The sequence below is a fragment of the Mytilus galloprovincialis genome, chromosome 1 (assembly GCF_965363235.1).
Source record: "Mytilus galloprovincialis chromosome 1, xbMytGall1.hap1.1, whole genome shotgun sequence".
Lineage (NCBI taxonomy): Eukaryota > Metazoa > Mollusca > Bivalvia > Mytilida > Mytilidae > Mytilus > Mytilus galloprovincialis.
In genome coordinates, this window is record NC_134838.1 from 4,075,004 (window position 1) to 4,092,880 (window position 17,877).

Sequence of the window (17,877 nt, forward strand, 5' to 3'; positions counted from 1 at the left end):
AATCCTGTTAATTTAATATAGCATAGAAATTGCATTGCGTGATTTGTTTGATAATATTTCTTTTCAATTGAAAAACAAACTTATGTTAGAACAATTCACTTTTATTTCTTGGATTATTGTAATGACTGTTAATGACGTCTTGCACTAAATCCATCGGATGTTGGATGCGTACTGATTGATATCATTTTTAAGAAACATATGTTTTTATTAGCTGTTATTGGCTTTGGACTAGCTTTAAGTAACCGTGAATACCCCGAGATGTTTACTTTTTGTCTTTTGTGTTTTCGTTATATTTTTTGTGTGCTTTCTATGGATCTGATCAGTTCAGCTCTTGTCGACTAACTGGTCTAATGTGTTCTTTTGTTTAACTGTCACATCGCTGACCCATGTTAGGGGAAGGTTTGGTGACAGCAAACATGTCTTACCTCGCCACATAAAGTATGTGCTTGTCCATGTAGGAGCTGTAGTTTAGCAATTTGATATGATTTTGTTTAAAATTGTCATTTCGGGGTCTCTTACTATGCGTATTGTTTTTTAAACTCCTAAGTTGACTGGGATTCGGTGGAGAGTTGACTCATTGGCAATAAGATCATCTTATTTGATACAGGATATTCTTCAATATATCAAAGATTGATTTGCTATGAACGCAATGTAACCTTTACAATTGAAAACAAAGAAAAGATTAAAACCTTAAATACACAAATTTATGATCATACGACGTTAACACGAGCACGTAATCTGAAGAAATACCTAAACAAAAATAATTTTCCTAACTAAATTTGAGTTTGATTATTTTAACTGGGAACTACAGACAAAATAATTGCAATCCCTTGGGAAGCCTTGACAATTTAAACTTTTATTTTAATTTGATGAAAGCTACATTACACGCACTTATTTCTTTAAACTTTTGTAAGATGAATTTGTAATCGATTTCTTATACACAATAATACTCGAATGACTTCAAAGTATTTCTTCACATTCTTTGTTATTTTGTTCATATTATATTAAGATAAGTATTATTTTAGAGAACATTTAGACCTATGTACGGGTATTTATATACTGGTTCAATACTTGATGTTTTCTTGTTGGTAGCCGTACTATTCACGTGTAAATGAGTAGGTTTTTGTGTACTTGGTTGTTAGTTTGGTAGCCGTACTGTACACGTTATTTGTAAATGAGTAGGTTTTTGTGTACTTGGTTGTTAGTTTGGTAGCCGTACTGTACACGTGTAAATGAGTAGGTTTTTGTGTACTTGGTTGTTAGTTTGGTAGCCGTTCTGTACACGTTATTTGTAAATGAGTAGGTTTTTGTGTACTTGGTTGTTAGTTTGGTAGCCGTACTGTACACGTTATTGGTAAATGAGTAGGTCTTTGTGTACTTGGTGGTTAGTTTGGTAGCCGTACTGTACACGTGTAAATGAGTAGGTTTTTGTGTACTTGGTTGTTAGTTTGGTAGCCGTACTGTACACGTGTAAATGAGTAGGTTTTTGTGTACTTGGTTGTTAGTTTGGTAGCCGTACTGTACACGTGTAAATGAGTAGGTTTTTGTGTACTTGGTTGTTAGTTTGGTAGCCGTACTGTACACGTGTAAATGAGTAGGTTTTTGTGTACTTGGTTGTTAGTTAGGTAGCCGTACTGTACACGTGTAAATGAGTAGGTTTTTGTGTACTTGGTTGTTAGTTTGGTAGCCGTACTGTACACGTGTAAATGAGTAGGTTTTTGTGTACTTGATTGTTAGTTAGGTAGCCGTACTGTACACGTGTAAATGAGTAGGTTTTTGTGTACTTGGTGGTTAGTTTGGTAGCCGTACTGTACACGTGTAAATGAGTAGGTTTTTGTGTACTTGGTTGTTAGTTTGGTAGCCGTACTGTACACGTGTAAATGAGTAGGTTTTTGTGTACTTGGTGGTTAGTTTGGTAGCCGTACAGTACACGTGTAAATGAGTAGGTTTTTGTGTACTTGGTGGTTAGTTTGGTTGGTTGGATTCTTCATACTCATGACTCATACCCTGATAGTTTAGGTAAATTGTTTTCCAAGTTACCAGGCTTATACTTGGTACGTCAGACGCTCGTAACAGATGAAACGTCACCAAATTTGTGGTTGTATAAAGGAATACCTGATATACACTTAAGAATATTTTTTTTTTAATTTCTAGTGTTCAACCATATCAGCTAGTTTGGTTTCTTTGAGTTATCTTGGTTGTTGGTTATAGAATATAACAGCAGTTTGGTGTGATTTTTATAGTTTCTGTTTTACTTATATTTTAAAGGTTTGAATAGTTAGGAGTTCTAAAAACAAATCAAAAGGAATCTACTCATTATCTCGAGAATGCAATTGCTTTATTTGCTTTTTGACGTTTTCGTAAAGCGATAGGTTAATACATACCTGATATGTCTACTAAGGTTCCATATTAATCAGTTAGAATGTCAATAATAGGAACAATCTCAATACTGTCCAATTTCTCTTTTGAACACTTTCAATTATTTTTGAATTATTCTATAGGGTACCTCACATAAACACTAAAAACTGTTCAGGCATCGGATGGTTGTATTTGTGATTGTTCTGGTTCAGGCATCGGATGGTTGTATTTGTGATTGTTCTGGTTCATGCATCGAACGGTTGTATTTGTGATTGTTCTTGTTCAGGCATCGGATGGTTGTATCTGTGATTGTTCTGGTTCAGGCATCGGATGGTTGTATTTGTAGACTGGTTCAGGCATCGGATGGTTGTATTTGTGGGCTGGTTCAGGCATAGGATAGTTGTATTTGTGGGCTGTCGTGATTCTGTATTTCATAATTTATAGATAAATAAAGGCAACAGTAGTATATAGCTGTTCGAAATTCATAAATCGATTGAGAAAAAAACAAATCCGGTTTACAAACTAGTCTGTGATAAGTGATACGTTAATTATTGTCTTATAAAGTAAAATAATCTAAGAATTAAAACAAAACATGGGGAAAAGGCTAATGTATAGGAAAATATTTCCCCATAGGTCTGGGGATTCGTGATTTATATCGTTTTAGTATGAATCTGATGGAGAATATTTTTCGAATGATTGACTTCGTTTCGTGAATGATGTGATGAAGTCAATTAATTTCACAAAGTGGAATTTGTCTATCAATCGATTATTTTTTACAACAACAGACAAATAATAACATTAAAAATAATGATAATAATAATTAATTACCAATTCTTCAGAGAACAATTGAAGGTCTTTCCACCTCGATAATAAGAATGAAATTTGAAAAAAACGATGTGAGAAAATGTTACTCCGTGTTGATGTAATGTGGTAAATCAAACTGATAAAAAGTAAGATTAATAGGTTTATGCAGAAGACTTAATTGTTTTATAATGAACCAGAAATTATTTTCAGCAAAATTCAAAATGTAGAACGTCAAGTTGACCTTTGACCTTGCCCTCAATTTTGAGTTCATAGGTCAGTGATCTCAAATCAAAAGACCCCAGGTCAATCACTTATATGGTTGTGGAGAAATACTGATTTCAAATACAAAAAGGGAGAAAACTTCTATAAGGGTTAACCAAACTCTTCGACTTAAATAGGTTGAAGTTGTGCCTTTTTGTAAACAGTTATTTGCCAAACACATCATATCATTTACTGTCACAGTTTCTTTGGATTAACGATTACAAGCAAAATTAAAAATTTATTACAAGACCTTGACCTCAATTTCCTTCAAATGGACCAAGGACTTCAAAAGACTGTAGGCCTCTACGACTTATAACGTATGAATTTATCAAACAAATCGCCTATCTTAAATTTTCAAAGGGAAATAACTCCCATGAGATGTCTTCCGATCACTCCAGTCAAAATTAACCAAATCATTCTTTAGGGGGCTCGCGGGTATAAAACAGTTTTTTTTTTTATTTAATATAGGATTTCGCTATATTTTTCTATAAATGAACTTTATCTTATACCTAATAGAAAAATGAAATAAAAAAAATGGGGTCACCGTTCATTTACGCCCACAATTTGCCATCGAAAGAAGCATACATTTTCGTTAATGTCCTTTTTTTCTGTTGAACTAATAGGAGAATTAGAGGTAATATCGAAATAAAAAAAAAAAGAACTAAATTACAGAAATCGCTTAAATTTTACAATTATTTAGTTTATGTACAGCTTTTTTGAAAACAAAAATAAAAAATATGGGTCACCGATGAGTTAAAAAAGATATTTCAATTTGAATGCCAAAAAAATGGCATTTTTGCACCAAAGGGAGATAATTTGGAGCTTTTTCAATGATATCTACATTTTAAAAGTCACCTGGGGCCAACACGAATTGAATTTTTTGGAAAAAAAAGCATCTCAGACGGCTGAAGAAAAAAAAATAATCAGAAGAAAAACAAAAGGTCTTTCCACGAAAAGTCAAGACCTAAAAAAAAAAAAATAATAATCAGAAGACTAACAAAAGGTCTTTCCACGAAAAGTAGAAAAACCTAATAATAATAATAATATATAAACATATAATATTTGTAGTAGTAGTCGTAGTAAAGTGGTATCAGAAGTTGTTATATTCAAATATTTTGAAACCAATCAGTTTAAATTTTTTATGATTTCACATTCATGCAATTTCAACAACAAAACTATTTGCCTCTGAGTTACACGATAAACATAAAGGTTATATTTGTATATTAAAGCTCACTGCCAAAACCTAGCGGAAAACTTGATACAGCAATGTCCTATGAAAGTGATGCCTATGTAAGTCTTCTATCTGATACCAGAAATAGATTGTCAACTGTTACTAGTCTACGGGTAATTTTTATGACAGAAACCATGATTAATCTCGACACAAGCATCAGATCCCAACAGGCAAAAGTTGTAGGAAAATAGGTTTTTCATTAATAGTGATTTAAGAAGCCTTTCCATGTAACCAGTTTGACATTATAGGCATATGTCTAGAGGCACTTTAGCTGTTAATAATTATACGATACGGCTTTGTTTTCATTGTTAGGCGTACACTTTTCAAAGATCTAAATAGGAAAATAATAAAATAGAAATTTTGAAAAACAAAGACTTAATTGTATTATTGTACAGCCTCCTGTTTAACACTGGTCATCAGATGCTGACCTCTCAGTAAAGGTTATTTGTCGGATTATTGGTACCATTGTGTTAGCTGTCTGTGTGAACCTTTCAGATAGTTGCCAATATATAACTTGCACAAGGGAAAATAGCGACGATATGTCCTTTAAGTTACATTTAATGTTATCCACCCATTTATTGCGCCAATATGGATTAAAACAAACCAAAATTTTTGAAAACACAACATTTTTGTTTGTGTTTATGGGTACAAACTAAGATTGCAGTATTAACAAATTAAGTAACTAAAATACTCAAAATAGGAATTGCATGCTTAAGAAGCGATTCTTAGGTAAAACGTCCCATACACGACTTGGACATAATAGATTATATATAGTAGACATACAAACATCAAAATATGATATTGATAATATATATTAGATAACAGTTTTAAAAGTATAAATAACCATATAATAGAGTGGAACCGTACTGAAAACAAAAAAATAACTTAAAATAGAGTGGAAACGTACATAAAATGGAATATAAACGAGCAAGAAACTAGTCTTTGTCAAACAATTTGGCGATAATCACAAAAGAACTTTTGCTACAGGTCATTGAGGATTTATTTTATTTAGAAATATTAAAATAACGACAGATATACTGCTTTTGATATGATAAAGAATAATCGTTTAGGTAGAAACTAATGATGCAAATATAAAACATAATCCTATGTCAAACAAATTTCGGAGCAAACTTTAAAAGCGTGTATATCAAGTATTCCCATGTCTTTTAAAAAGTTGATTTTGGTTATGGAAATAAGACTTATAAAACAATCAACAACATTTTTGATTAATTGTTGAAGACCAACTCCTGAGTGAGAACCACAAATTCCTACGATATTACTTCATGGATCAGTACCGCGATGGAGCTAATTGCATCTACGTAGAGATGAGATTGTTGTGACTGTGGCGTATCGGTCTTAGGATTAGATAAGTGATGGATGATATTGATATAAGTAGTTTTTACGTCAATTATGATGATACGTCCCAAGAGAGACACAGTTTAACCCTCGCTTATTAATATCTCATGTTCATTGATTAAATCTCATTAACACGTGACCAGGATGTAGACTCTGTATGAAATGTCAATTAATCATGTAAGAGAAGAGCGGTTTTTGTCTCGGTTCAAACTACCACAGTATGACGGCCGTCTCCGATCCAGCTGATTATATACATACAAGAATGAACGAACATTAACATTTGTAAGCGCCTCAGTGTCTTGGAATTCAACCGCAGTCTTAGTTTGTTGCAATGAAATTTAAATAATTTTCCGGTAATATAAATATAACACTTTTAGGCGTGAGGCGTGATATTTTTTATTGCAACAGCCCATGGGCCTAAAAAATAATTTATAGTATCAGCTGCCGTGATAACATCCATAGCGATTAACCGTATCATGGATCGTTTTACAAATATAGCATATCTTTCCAGTGAGACAATTATATATATCCACTCATGACCAAAAATAAATGGATATTAACAACTGCAGATCATCTTTGCGGCTTAAACAGTAAGCAAAACCCATACAGTACAGTAAACTTTAACAAGCCGGAAGCAGAAAACCTATATATGACCTAATTTAATATAGCAGTAAACGAAAATTTATTATGATAGACAATAACCAATGACAACAACTTGACTACAGTCATGTGACAGAATACAGCCAATGACAACAACTTGACTACAGTCATGTGACAGAATATGGTTCTTTTAGCTGGTTTGTGGGCTGACACCTTAGACAGTGGTGCATCAGTTTAACTTCACGATCAGTTGACAATAGTCATATTTAATATGATCAGTACTCCGTTTTAATTTCTGTTCTGGTAATTATAACATCAGCCAATAAAATGTTATCCTTAAAATTTTGAAATATGTATCATTACTACAAAACAAGAGGATCCCGAAAGGTCTTTAATCAAAGTAGAATGAAGAAAGCTTGAACATATGATCTGTATTTTAATCACATGGTATATGTCATCTACAAATAACGACATAACAACATAGTGATACAGTCTTCAACAATGAAAAAAGACCAAGCTCATAAAAAGCGTTTAACATAGTAGAAACATCGTTAAGTAAATTCAAGCTCAGACAAGCGTATAAACTTTTTAAAGAAGGTAAGAAAAACCGTTGTTCATTATCATCATTACATACGTATAAAGTGAGTTAAACTATTACTAGGATTCATAATATTGACAAACAAGTGAACATGAATGTGTCATATTGTTCTTTGTACTCTGCTTTTTAAATATGCACTATACGAATACGAATACGAATACTTTATGTCTCATAAAACTACAATTACATAGTTATAGAGAACATACATAATTATAACTATAAGGTACAATTTTTACAAGCATGTGTGAAAATACATTGAAATTAACTTGGAGGACTGACTTTCACATTTATAACTTTGATAAATTTACATAGTTTTTCTAATATTACAATATTACGTGAATTAAACAGATATTAGGGTTTGACCAGCAGTATGTAGGTAAAAATTTCGTTCTTTCAAACATAAAAGATCCACAATTCATAATGTCATTAATGGTACTCGTCACCAATGTCGTTTGAGTCACAGAGACGGCAGATTATGTCTTCTCTCGGTAAACCTTGCCACCTTCCAGACTCAATCGGCAAGTGGTGACTACCACATCTATATTTGTATAATGTATAAATGAGTTTGTAAGGTAAAACATAAAAATATTTTTCCAATTGAAAATTATTTTTAAAAATACGATAGCATAACGTTTTAGGTGATTCTGCAACAAATGCAAAGTATTCTTGTTGAAACTGATCTTGAGTTTTTGCTCAATACATTTTGACACCCATTTATCAGCAAACTGTGCATTCCATATATGATACACTATACGAATTTCAGAAACAAGCGATTCAGAAAAACGATATTGGATACAGATACTTTCCCCTAGGTTTTTTTTTTTGCACGAAATTTGATACCGATAAATTTTATCTATGTTTTTTTTTTAATTTATCACAAAAAGTCACACATATTAAGAAATGTATTAACAGATTAACAACGATTTTGAAATACGACCATTGGGTGTTGCTAATAAATCGTATAGGTGAGAACTTTATTTTTCTAGGTCAAAAAAAGAATGACCTGATAAGTCGTACAAGTGAGAACATTAGATAATTGGCTTTTCGGGTCAATTAAGAATTACCTGATATCATATGGTGAAAATACTTAACCAACATATTAAAAAGGAAAACTGCGAAAAGAAATGAGAAGTTTAAGATTAATGGCTGGTGTAAACAAAATAGCAGACAAGAAGTAATAATCGTCATTTTCCCGCCATATTTCAGTTGTTAATTGACATTACTTTCCACTGTGCACGTATTATTTCACACTTCATTAATCAGTGCTCTAATTGCGTAACTGTTCAAACTATTCACATGCAGTATTTATCAGAACCAGGAATCAATGCTAAAAGATAATTTTGTATGAACATAGATAAATACGACTTCGAATTACTTACTTCAGTTCAGATGACTTGGCGATTCTTTTACATAAGTAAACATCTCAAAAGAGACATGAGAACTGGTAGACAATTACAAATTAAATTTTAATTGATACATGCTGCTTTTCCTACACCCGTCTGAAACGACAATTACTTTTTACAAGTAAAATGTCATTGCTTAATTCTCTCGAGGTATACACATAACTGACAATCAAGTCAATTATAAAAAGTCAAGTACATCAAAACATACGAAATATACCCCTCAAAGATAGTACTGCAATACTTCCATTGAGGTTAATGAGGTACAAACGTTGAAAGCTCATATCTTTGTAGAAAATTCCCAAAATAATCTGAAATTAACAGCATTCATGTTTAAAGGACATTGAATAGGTTATAGAATATTGAATAGATTGGTCGCTCCCTTTTTGTATGAGGGAAAAGTTAGCTTCGTATGCAATCAATTATGCCATCAGATTCACGACTTCAGCATTTTAGATGTTATATGCATTTTAAACCAGGCCACGTTCAATTTTTACCCTTTGTCAAATTGTGTGCATAGTGTAGCCGTTTAAATTTGACCAACATAACTGTTGTACTTTTGAATACATGAATGATTAAAGATAAAAGTTGTTTTCGTCCTGAACATACATGAAATATTTGCCACTAACGTTACAATCAATCTACAATCAATCAGTTAAAGAATAAAAGACACATATTGAAGACTACTCGACAGTTTGTTTTATTTTATTTTCAGTTAAAAGTTGGGATGCTAAACTTTTGTTTTCTTTTTTTTTTGTACACCATAACGAAAGCTCCTGTACATTAAATTATAATTTTGTTAGACGTACTCGCAGACGAAAGCGTTCAAATCCGTAATATATATAGTGTGTGCTTAAAAAGACTGATAAAAGCAAAGCGATGAAATTTAAGTAGTTCTGTATTATACTTTTTGTATATTATACTGGACATTAATTTGTGCATACCACATAAGTCCATTTGTCAGGGCTTCTGGTGCCTCTTTTTAATTTAACAAAATGCAATTAAAAGCTTTGAATGTTGGTCCAATAATTAAAGATCCTATATTGAACCATACAAAGCGTGACCTATAGTTGTAACTTCTACGTCATTTGGTATCTTGTGGAGAATGGATTTTTCACATTGGTATTCATATCAAATCTTCTTATTTCTCTATATACTAGTATGCATATATCAGTTTATTGTTTGAAATACAATATTTCCCTAAAATCGCAAAATAGCATTATTTAGGTTTTGCTTTGCAATAAAACGGTTATTGTATAGTGAATAGTGAATAAACGAATGAATGAACTTCGCTTGTAAATATATATTGCAAGCTCGTGCAATAAACACATCTACTCGGGACAATATTTATAACTATTCGTGCGATAAATTATATAATGGTATTTGTTTTTGTAACGGACGTTTTAATAATACAATTATACATTTGTTGTCTAAAGAATGGATTTATTTCAACTCTTATAGAGATGATAGCAGTGTTAGTAAGAATATATCTTTTAAATGCTATAAAAAAATAATTGTTCTACCGAGAGTGTGATTTGTAATTAAATCTGTACTTGCTTACACGACTTGGGAAAACACCCCATTGATAATCTGTCACGATATCAAACATATCAAAATCGTATTAACTGAAAAGATTAAACAAAAAAAAAATAAAACCACATTCGCATTAAGTAGTTCCATATCAAATTGGTTAATTCTGTCTATCCCATGGGTGAAATATATATATATAAAGTTGACGTTCCCGAAATGCCTTTATGAAATATAATAAGGGCGTTAAGGGCATACGATACAGCTTTGATCCTGTATTTACAGTTTGATGAAAATTTACATATAGGCTATTTTTTGCCTGATTAAATCAAATATGTAATAGAAAATATACCTTCATGTGCTACTTTTTGAGTTAAAATTAGCAACGTCATTACCTCCCCTGTAACTGTATCGTATGCCCTTAATCACATGTTTTGAAGTGCGTGCGATAACTATTTCAGTAAAAACGATAGATGTGTCAGTAAGATCGACACTTATTTCAGTGCATGCGATATATTGCGTATGACATCTATTTCAGAACGATTGTCACCCATTTTAGTGCGTATGACACTTATTTCAGTGCGTAGACATCTATCTTAGTGTGTACGACACCTATATATATCAGAGTTAATATATACGACACGTGTTTAAGTGCGTACGGAAACTTTTTCAGTGCGTATGCTAACTGTTTCTGTGCGTCTGACATGTTTTTCAATGTGTATGACACCTGTTTTAGTGGCATATGCCACATATTTTAGTGCAATTTACACACAGGTTTCAGCGTGTATGCCTGTGTTTCAGTGTTGTTTGTTCTTTAGTGTTATGTCTTTAATTTTTCGTTTCATCATTGGTCTTTTTAAAAAAGTGTGTTTTTTTCATTCTTGCCTCTTTGTATCTGCGTACTATTCTTATGTCACTCTTCAGAATAATACTTATATGTAACCATGTGTTAATCGTGCACAATAGCACATCGCATGCATCAAACGACAATTGATAAATTGAACAATTCTAAAAACTAAAAAAATAAGTACAGTATCATGGCGATCTTTTATTTAACATATTGAAAAAATGTCAAAACAGGACAACGAATGGCAATAGTATGTTATAGTTAATATATTTTATTTAGTGTTTTTTTAAACCTTAATTGTTTTACTCACATTTATCTTGATTTTTTCCAGATATTCCGGGGCACAGAATGAATTTACCAACAACCTTTCTGACCATTTCTTGTTTAATTGTAAGAACATTCGCCAATGGAACAGGTACGGCTGCTTTGTATTTTTTGTTTACATATTTATAATAATGGTTGTGTATATTCTAACATTTGACATGATAAATAACATCAAGTAAAATCTTTAAAGGCAAAGGATCGTTTCCGTTATTTACAATGATATGTTTTGTAGGCATGTATTATAAATTATTGTTTATCTTACACTGGTAATGTGAATAAAAGCGCAAATAGCTTAAATCGCGGCGAATTTTACCCATGAGAGTATCTTAATATGATCTAAAAACAGATTACAAAACATTTTAAATTTATTTCTCATGTGATTTTGTTGAGATTTTTAAGTTACAGGACAAAGACTTAGCTATGAAGTCAAAGGGCGACTTCGTGACGTGACTTCATGTCATGGAAGAACACATTGTTGAGTATAACAGATTGAAGAGGACAATATTGCACACAAAAGTCAAACATGGTTTACAGTTACTATGGTTTTTTATCTATCAATATCTTTAGTAGAAATAACTGAACCAAGAGACTAAATATATTCTGTTTTACATACAAAATCCAGCAAATAAGTTTCTACAAGATGACTATTGAAAATTTATTATGGTGAAAGTAAAACTTCTATATATATTTAGTTATGACATCAGTTAGTAGTTCAACCTGACAAACTCCGAATCAATTTTGACAAGAACACAAATATCACGTGTTTGTGTTACGTTCTTCTTACTGTTCACGCTGTCTGTCAGAAGAATTTATATGGGAGTAAGAAACTTAAAGGACATACAGAGTAGAGCCGTAGCCGCTGAGATCGTCTCACTCTAGAGGAAGTAGGGCTTTACCTAATAAAATGAAAATGAAAATTGGGAAACATTTAGGATATTTAATTTATAAACCTGCATGTACATATGTTGTGTACAGACGCAGAACACTGGTTAATGAAAATATTTGCGGTTGGATTATCAGACTCCGACTTCTATTGAACTGAATTTTAATGTGCGTATTGTTATGCGTTTACTTTTCTACATTGGCTAGAGGTATAGGGGGAGGGTTGAGATCTCACAAACATGTTTAACCCCGCCGCATTTTTGCGCCTGTCCCAAGTCAGGAGCCTCTGGCCTTTGTTAGTCTTGTATTATTTTAATTTTAGTTTCTTGTGTACAATTTGGAAATTAGTATGGCGTTCATTATCACTGAACTAGTATATATTTGTTTAGGGGCCAGTTGAAGGACGCCTCCGGGTGCGGGAATTTCTCGCTACATTGAAGACCTGTTGGTGACCTTCTGCTGTTGTTTTTTTTTTCTATGGTCGGGTTGTTGTCTCTTTGGCACATTCCCCATTTCCATTCTCAATTTTATTATTCAACATTCTTCTATACATGTGCAAGCAATAAGATCAAAATAAAGATATAATGTTTTGTTCAAGCATATTAAAACACTTTGTCATACAAATAGCACAAATAGTGTATCCGTATTTCAATAGAAAGTACTATAGTCACTGTTAATGCGATATAAAGTAATAGACGATAATTTAAAATCACAATTCGATCTTTATAGATGGTAAAGATATACATTTTCCCAGATTAAATTTTGAATGAATTTTTGATATAGCAATCCCTAAAATGTGTTAAACCTGCTTGAATATTTCGGGTACATTTCTTTCTAACACAAACGATGCAAACAGCTAAGCGCACACATGTTTTGGTCATTTGTTTCTAACATACGTTTGCAAAGTTTACATAAACTTTGACAAACTATGCACTCGCTAAAATGAGTCTACATTTTGTCGTTCATCGTTTGTTAGAACAAACACTACATTTGTTTCTAACTTCACCCTGATTAAACGATGTATTTGTTTTTACGTTTGTAAAAAGTCTGTTTACCAATAAAGTCCAAAAGGGGTCAGTAAACACTGATTAAACCATGTATTTGTTTCTACTTTTGCACTCTTCGGCTGCATTTCTTTCTAACCAAAATTTTGTAAACGTTTTGTGGCGTTTGTTGTTGTTTTCTAAACGCTACAAAAGTAGAAACAAATACATGGTTTAATCAGTGTTTACTGACTCTGTTTGGACTTTCAATAATGCAAGCACATGTTGTTGGTAAACAGATGTTTTACAAACGTAGAAAAAATATATCGTTTTATCAAGTTCAAGTTAGAAACAAATGTAGCGTTTGTACTAACAAACGACGAACGACAAGCTGTAGACGCATCTTTAGCGATTGCAAAGTTTGTCAAAGTTTATGTAAACTCTGCAAACGTATGTTAGAAACAAATGATCGAAACATGCGCTCGCTTAGTCGTTTGCATCGTTTGTGTAAGAAAGAAATGCACCCTTCATTACAGGGTCTGAAATCAGAACGGAAACTACGTATTTGCTCAACTATTTATTTTAAAGCAAATTGTAATACACCTGTTAAGCACTCAATGTTTCCAATGTTTTTATGTTTTTAATTTTTCGATTGCGATATAAGAGGTAAATCATGTCAACCTTTACAGTAGAAATTGAAAAAGAAAGAATTGACTCTCACAATGCAATCACGCTATCTTACGTTGACATAATAGGTTACAATGCAATCACGCTATCTTACGTTGACATAATAGGTAAAATTACGGAACTACAAAAATAGTTTCCTGTGTTTTATTGGAGACTTATTAGTATGAGTTATGTCCTGCGATTTTATTTAGTAAAACAATTTACTTGATCATACTTCGCACAATATCGGCGTAAAATTTATATTTTAGCAAGGAATGTATCCGATGATTTGACCTTCCGCGTGGCAAATAAGCTTACATTTCCGGTACTTAGACGGATTCATTAATATTGAATGCTGAAAGGCCATCAAAAGAGGCTATTTGAAACCTACAGTTTTATTTACCAGTACTTTACTAATTTTCAAAACTCTGCGTGGATTTAAGTCTTTTCAAATTGTCCCCTTTGCTTGGATTATCACGCCGATTTATGTTTTAACGTCTTTTAAACAGAAATCAAAACCTGGTGGTAAAATTTAAAAACGAGGCATACATGCAATACTTCCATAAAATAAAAGTTCACTTGAACATTACTGTTGATGAAATAAAGATAGAACAATGAAAACTGTATTGATGAAAATCACATTCAATTGTAAATGTCCTGTTCGTGTTATTTGTAAATATACTGATATTTGAAAACAATCTATTTGTTGGGTAAATAACATAATATTCATACGTGAATATTTAGTAACACTTTTTTTACATGTAATCACAGGATCATTGCTCGCTTTTTAAACAATATACTATTTTCATAAATTTTATTCAGTCAATACACACAAAATATTTAGACCAGTGTTTGCGCGTTCACACCATTAGTATATAAGTTCAGCAGTTCAAAACATTTTGCTATTTGAAGCTGTAAAATGATATTTAAGTTGGTTATATTATTTCTAATTTTGTATCATTTCTTTTTGCATTGACAGGATTTGAACAAAGCGAAAGCGAAGATGCAGATCTTGCGCATACAATAAGGATGCGTGCTTCGCATATACCACGGTTTGTTGGTAAACGGACAATGGGCGAGGACGAAGTTGAAAAGTTACTTATTAAACAACAAGAAGAAAATGATGACCAAGAAAATGAACAAAAATTCTTAATAGATTTGCTCAAAAGTTATGATGAAAGTTTGTCTGAATCGCAACACCTTTCAGGGGATTTTAATACACAGACTGATGCAGAGTCAAATTCAGAATTATCGCCATTTGAGAGAGAAGCAAAATGGGCTCCGAGATTTGTTGGCAAACGGCGGTCGCCTATGTTTGTTGGCAGACGGCGAGCACCTTTATTTATTGGAAAGCGCTACGCACCAAGATTTGTTGGCAAGCGAGGAGCACCAATGTTTGTAGGACGGAGAGGATCCCCTATGTTTGTTGGACGGCGCGATTCCCCATTGTTTGTTGGTAAAAGAGAAAATGCTCGACCAGCTGATACTAGTTATTATGTTGGAGGAAAAAGGTCAGTTAATGCAGCAAGCGAATACCAGCAAAATAGCGCTAGTTTAAACAGTTTAAATTTCGATATGTTAAACAATGATATAAAGAACAAAAGGGAAAGGGAACGGCTTTATTTACCTCAGGAAATGCAAATTTTTAATGGCCATCCCATGTTTTCTGATTTTTCAAAACGATTTGTTGTACCAGAATTTGTAGGGAAAAGGGAAGGCAACAGTTTGCCCAATATTCTTTCACAGAAGCGCTTTGACACTCCGTTTTTTGTCGGGCGGCGGCGCAGCGCTGATATTGCATTAGATGATTTAAATCCAGGTTTAAGCTATGTAGTACCCACAATGCAACGAGAATTAATAAGTAATGAGAATGGCAGGACGTAAGTGCGATGTTGTTTGGTGGTCACAATTAATCCTTATGTCATATTAGAGTATAAACGTACGCATGCGCGATTCTTGTAAAACGTTTTCGAGCCTCTAATAAAAAACAATTCGACTAAAACATTTAAAAATTTGTTTTTGTATTTTATGAATAGATAAAGTCAAATAACTCTAATACGTTTTACAAGATACAATATATATGCACAAACAGTCAGCAATTACCTCTGCGATTTCCGGGCGCACACGCACATGTATTGGGAAAGTATTATATAATAGCATGCGCATGGCTATATAGGTTTCAATATTGCAGGGCAACTGTGTGCTATATCTATATAATATAATATACTGTATGTAATGTAATACATATTTATAATCACCGACAATTCTTTGTTTGCATTTTATTTTCTTAACCATTGAAATATGTTTTAACACTTTAATCTATTTTATCTAATTATCTTTGTAGATATTTCTTCCTGATTTTATTTAACTGAAATTTAAAAATAACTTTACAAAGTATCACACATTCGTTCTGCATCCTCTCTGTCCAAGCATCATCAATATCTTTATGACGAATGTAAAAGTAATGTAAAAAAAATGTAACACTCAATAAATAATAAAAGCAAAAACTCAAATATTTACCTATAAGGATGAAAACCCGAATATTTCATGTTTTTATTTCGAATGTAATTAGATCAAAGTGTAGCAGATAAAATTGATATTTTGATTTTTTTTCTAAAATTAAATTTTAAACAAATTATGGAAAAGCAATTAATGCATGTAATCATATTGACAGTATATAACGTGGCAGGAATGTAAAAGTTTCATAACACAAGAAAGATTTTTTTACATGCTGCATCAAACATTGTCAAATTATAGTCTTAAAAATATCTAAAGGATGAAAGAAACCCGTATTAGGAATAGTTTTGAATTTGAGCAAGCCCCACTGTATCAAAGAATTGTCCAAGTTTGTTGTTGTATATCATAACCATTGTGTTTGTTTGTCAGGTTCAGATTTATTGTCGAGGGAAGTATATGTTAATTTTAAAATAACTTAAATATCTTTTACTTTTATACAATTATTTCTTTATGCCTGGTTATTTGTTCGGATCAATATTGACCAAATTCATTTGTTAAAATTATATTTTGAAGCAGAATATTGTTTTATTTTCTATTTAATTTTTTAAATATTTTATAAGAATCTGTAGGAATTTTGATATAATATAATGAATCATTTTTACTCACTTACTCATTATATTTAATTATTTTAATTATATTCTTCATATTGTAGATGATCTAGGCGATTCTGACGCCGTAGACCGAGCTCTCCAAATTTCTGCTAATCTCCTCACCACACCCGATAATGACTCGCCTCCGTTAGACATTCCATATCTTTCTAGTGTCAAGTATCTGGAACATGGCAGACTACCAAGTATTCAATCCTTAGCTTTAACGGACCCCGGTCAGGACGATGAAAAAGAAGAATTAAAAAAATATTTAGAGTTTTTAGGGAAAAAAGACAAGAAATATGCAGAGTTTATTGGTAAAAGAACGAGCTGGAAACCATTTCAAAGTAGCGTCAGTCAAAAGCGCGGTATGGAATTTATTGGCAAAAGAAACATGGAGTTCTTAGGAAAACGCAATACTATTCCTGTAGATAAACGATACATGGAATTTCTTGGGAAACGCGCAATGGAATTTTTGGGTAAACGCACAATGGAATTTCTCGGTAAACGTTACCCTTCTTACAGATATGGAAAATTACAACAAAGACGCCGCGGAGATTGGATTGGCTAAATATTCATCGTTTGTTTACTAAACGTTTTAAGTAGCTAAATATGGGTCCGGTTATATCCGAAAGTTCTAGATATTATTGCTTTTGTAAATATTTCCCATCAAATCATAACTCATTATGCATTCAAATTTTATTTTAATGTTCTTTTTTTGCGTTGTATTGTGTACATACATAGTTTGTTAATAATGTTTCGGGTGCGACGAGTGAGAATAAAAAGCTAAATTTGGATACTTGATTTTAAATAATGCCTTAAGACTCCCATTTATATATTCATTATTTATGTATCAGCAGTTCTGAGTACTTTGAGCTAGCTTTCAGCATTTTATTAATTATTTTATTGTACGTTTTTTCTATGTTACACTTTTTA

The 17,877-nt window shown here is 32.2% G+C and overlaps 1 protein-coding gene across 1 annotated transcript in view; it reads left to right on the forward strand.

Annotated features, from left to right (window-relative positions):
* Window positions 1-17,363, forward strand: part of LOC143063416 (uncharacterized) — a 33,141-nt gene extending 15,778 nt beyond the window's left edge. The window contains exons 2-4 of the mRNA XM_076235559.1: window positions 11,314-11,397; window positions 14,817-15,348; window positions 17,007-17,363. Of these exons, the coding sequence (XP_076091674.1) occupies window positions 11,331-11,397; window positions 14,817-15,348; window positions 17,007-17,010 (603 nt within the window). The 5' untranslated portion in view covers window positions 11,314-11,330 and the 3' untranslated portion in view covers window positions 17,011-17,363. The remainder of the gene's footprint in view (window positions 1-11,313; window positions 11,398-14,816; window positions 15,349-17,006) is intronic.
* Window positions 17,364-17,877: the final 514 nt, after the last annotated feature.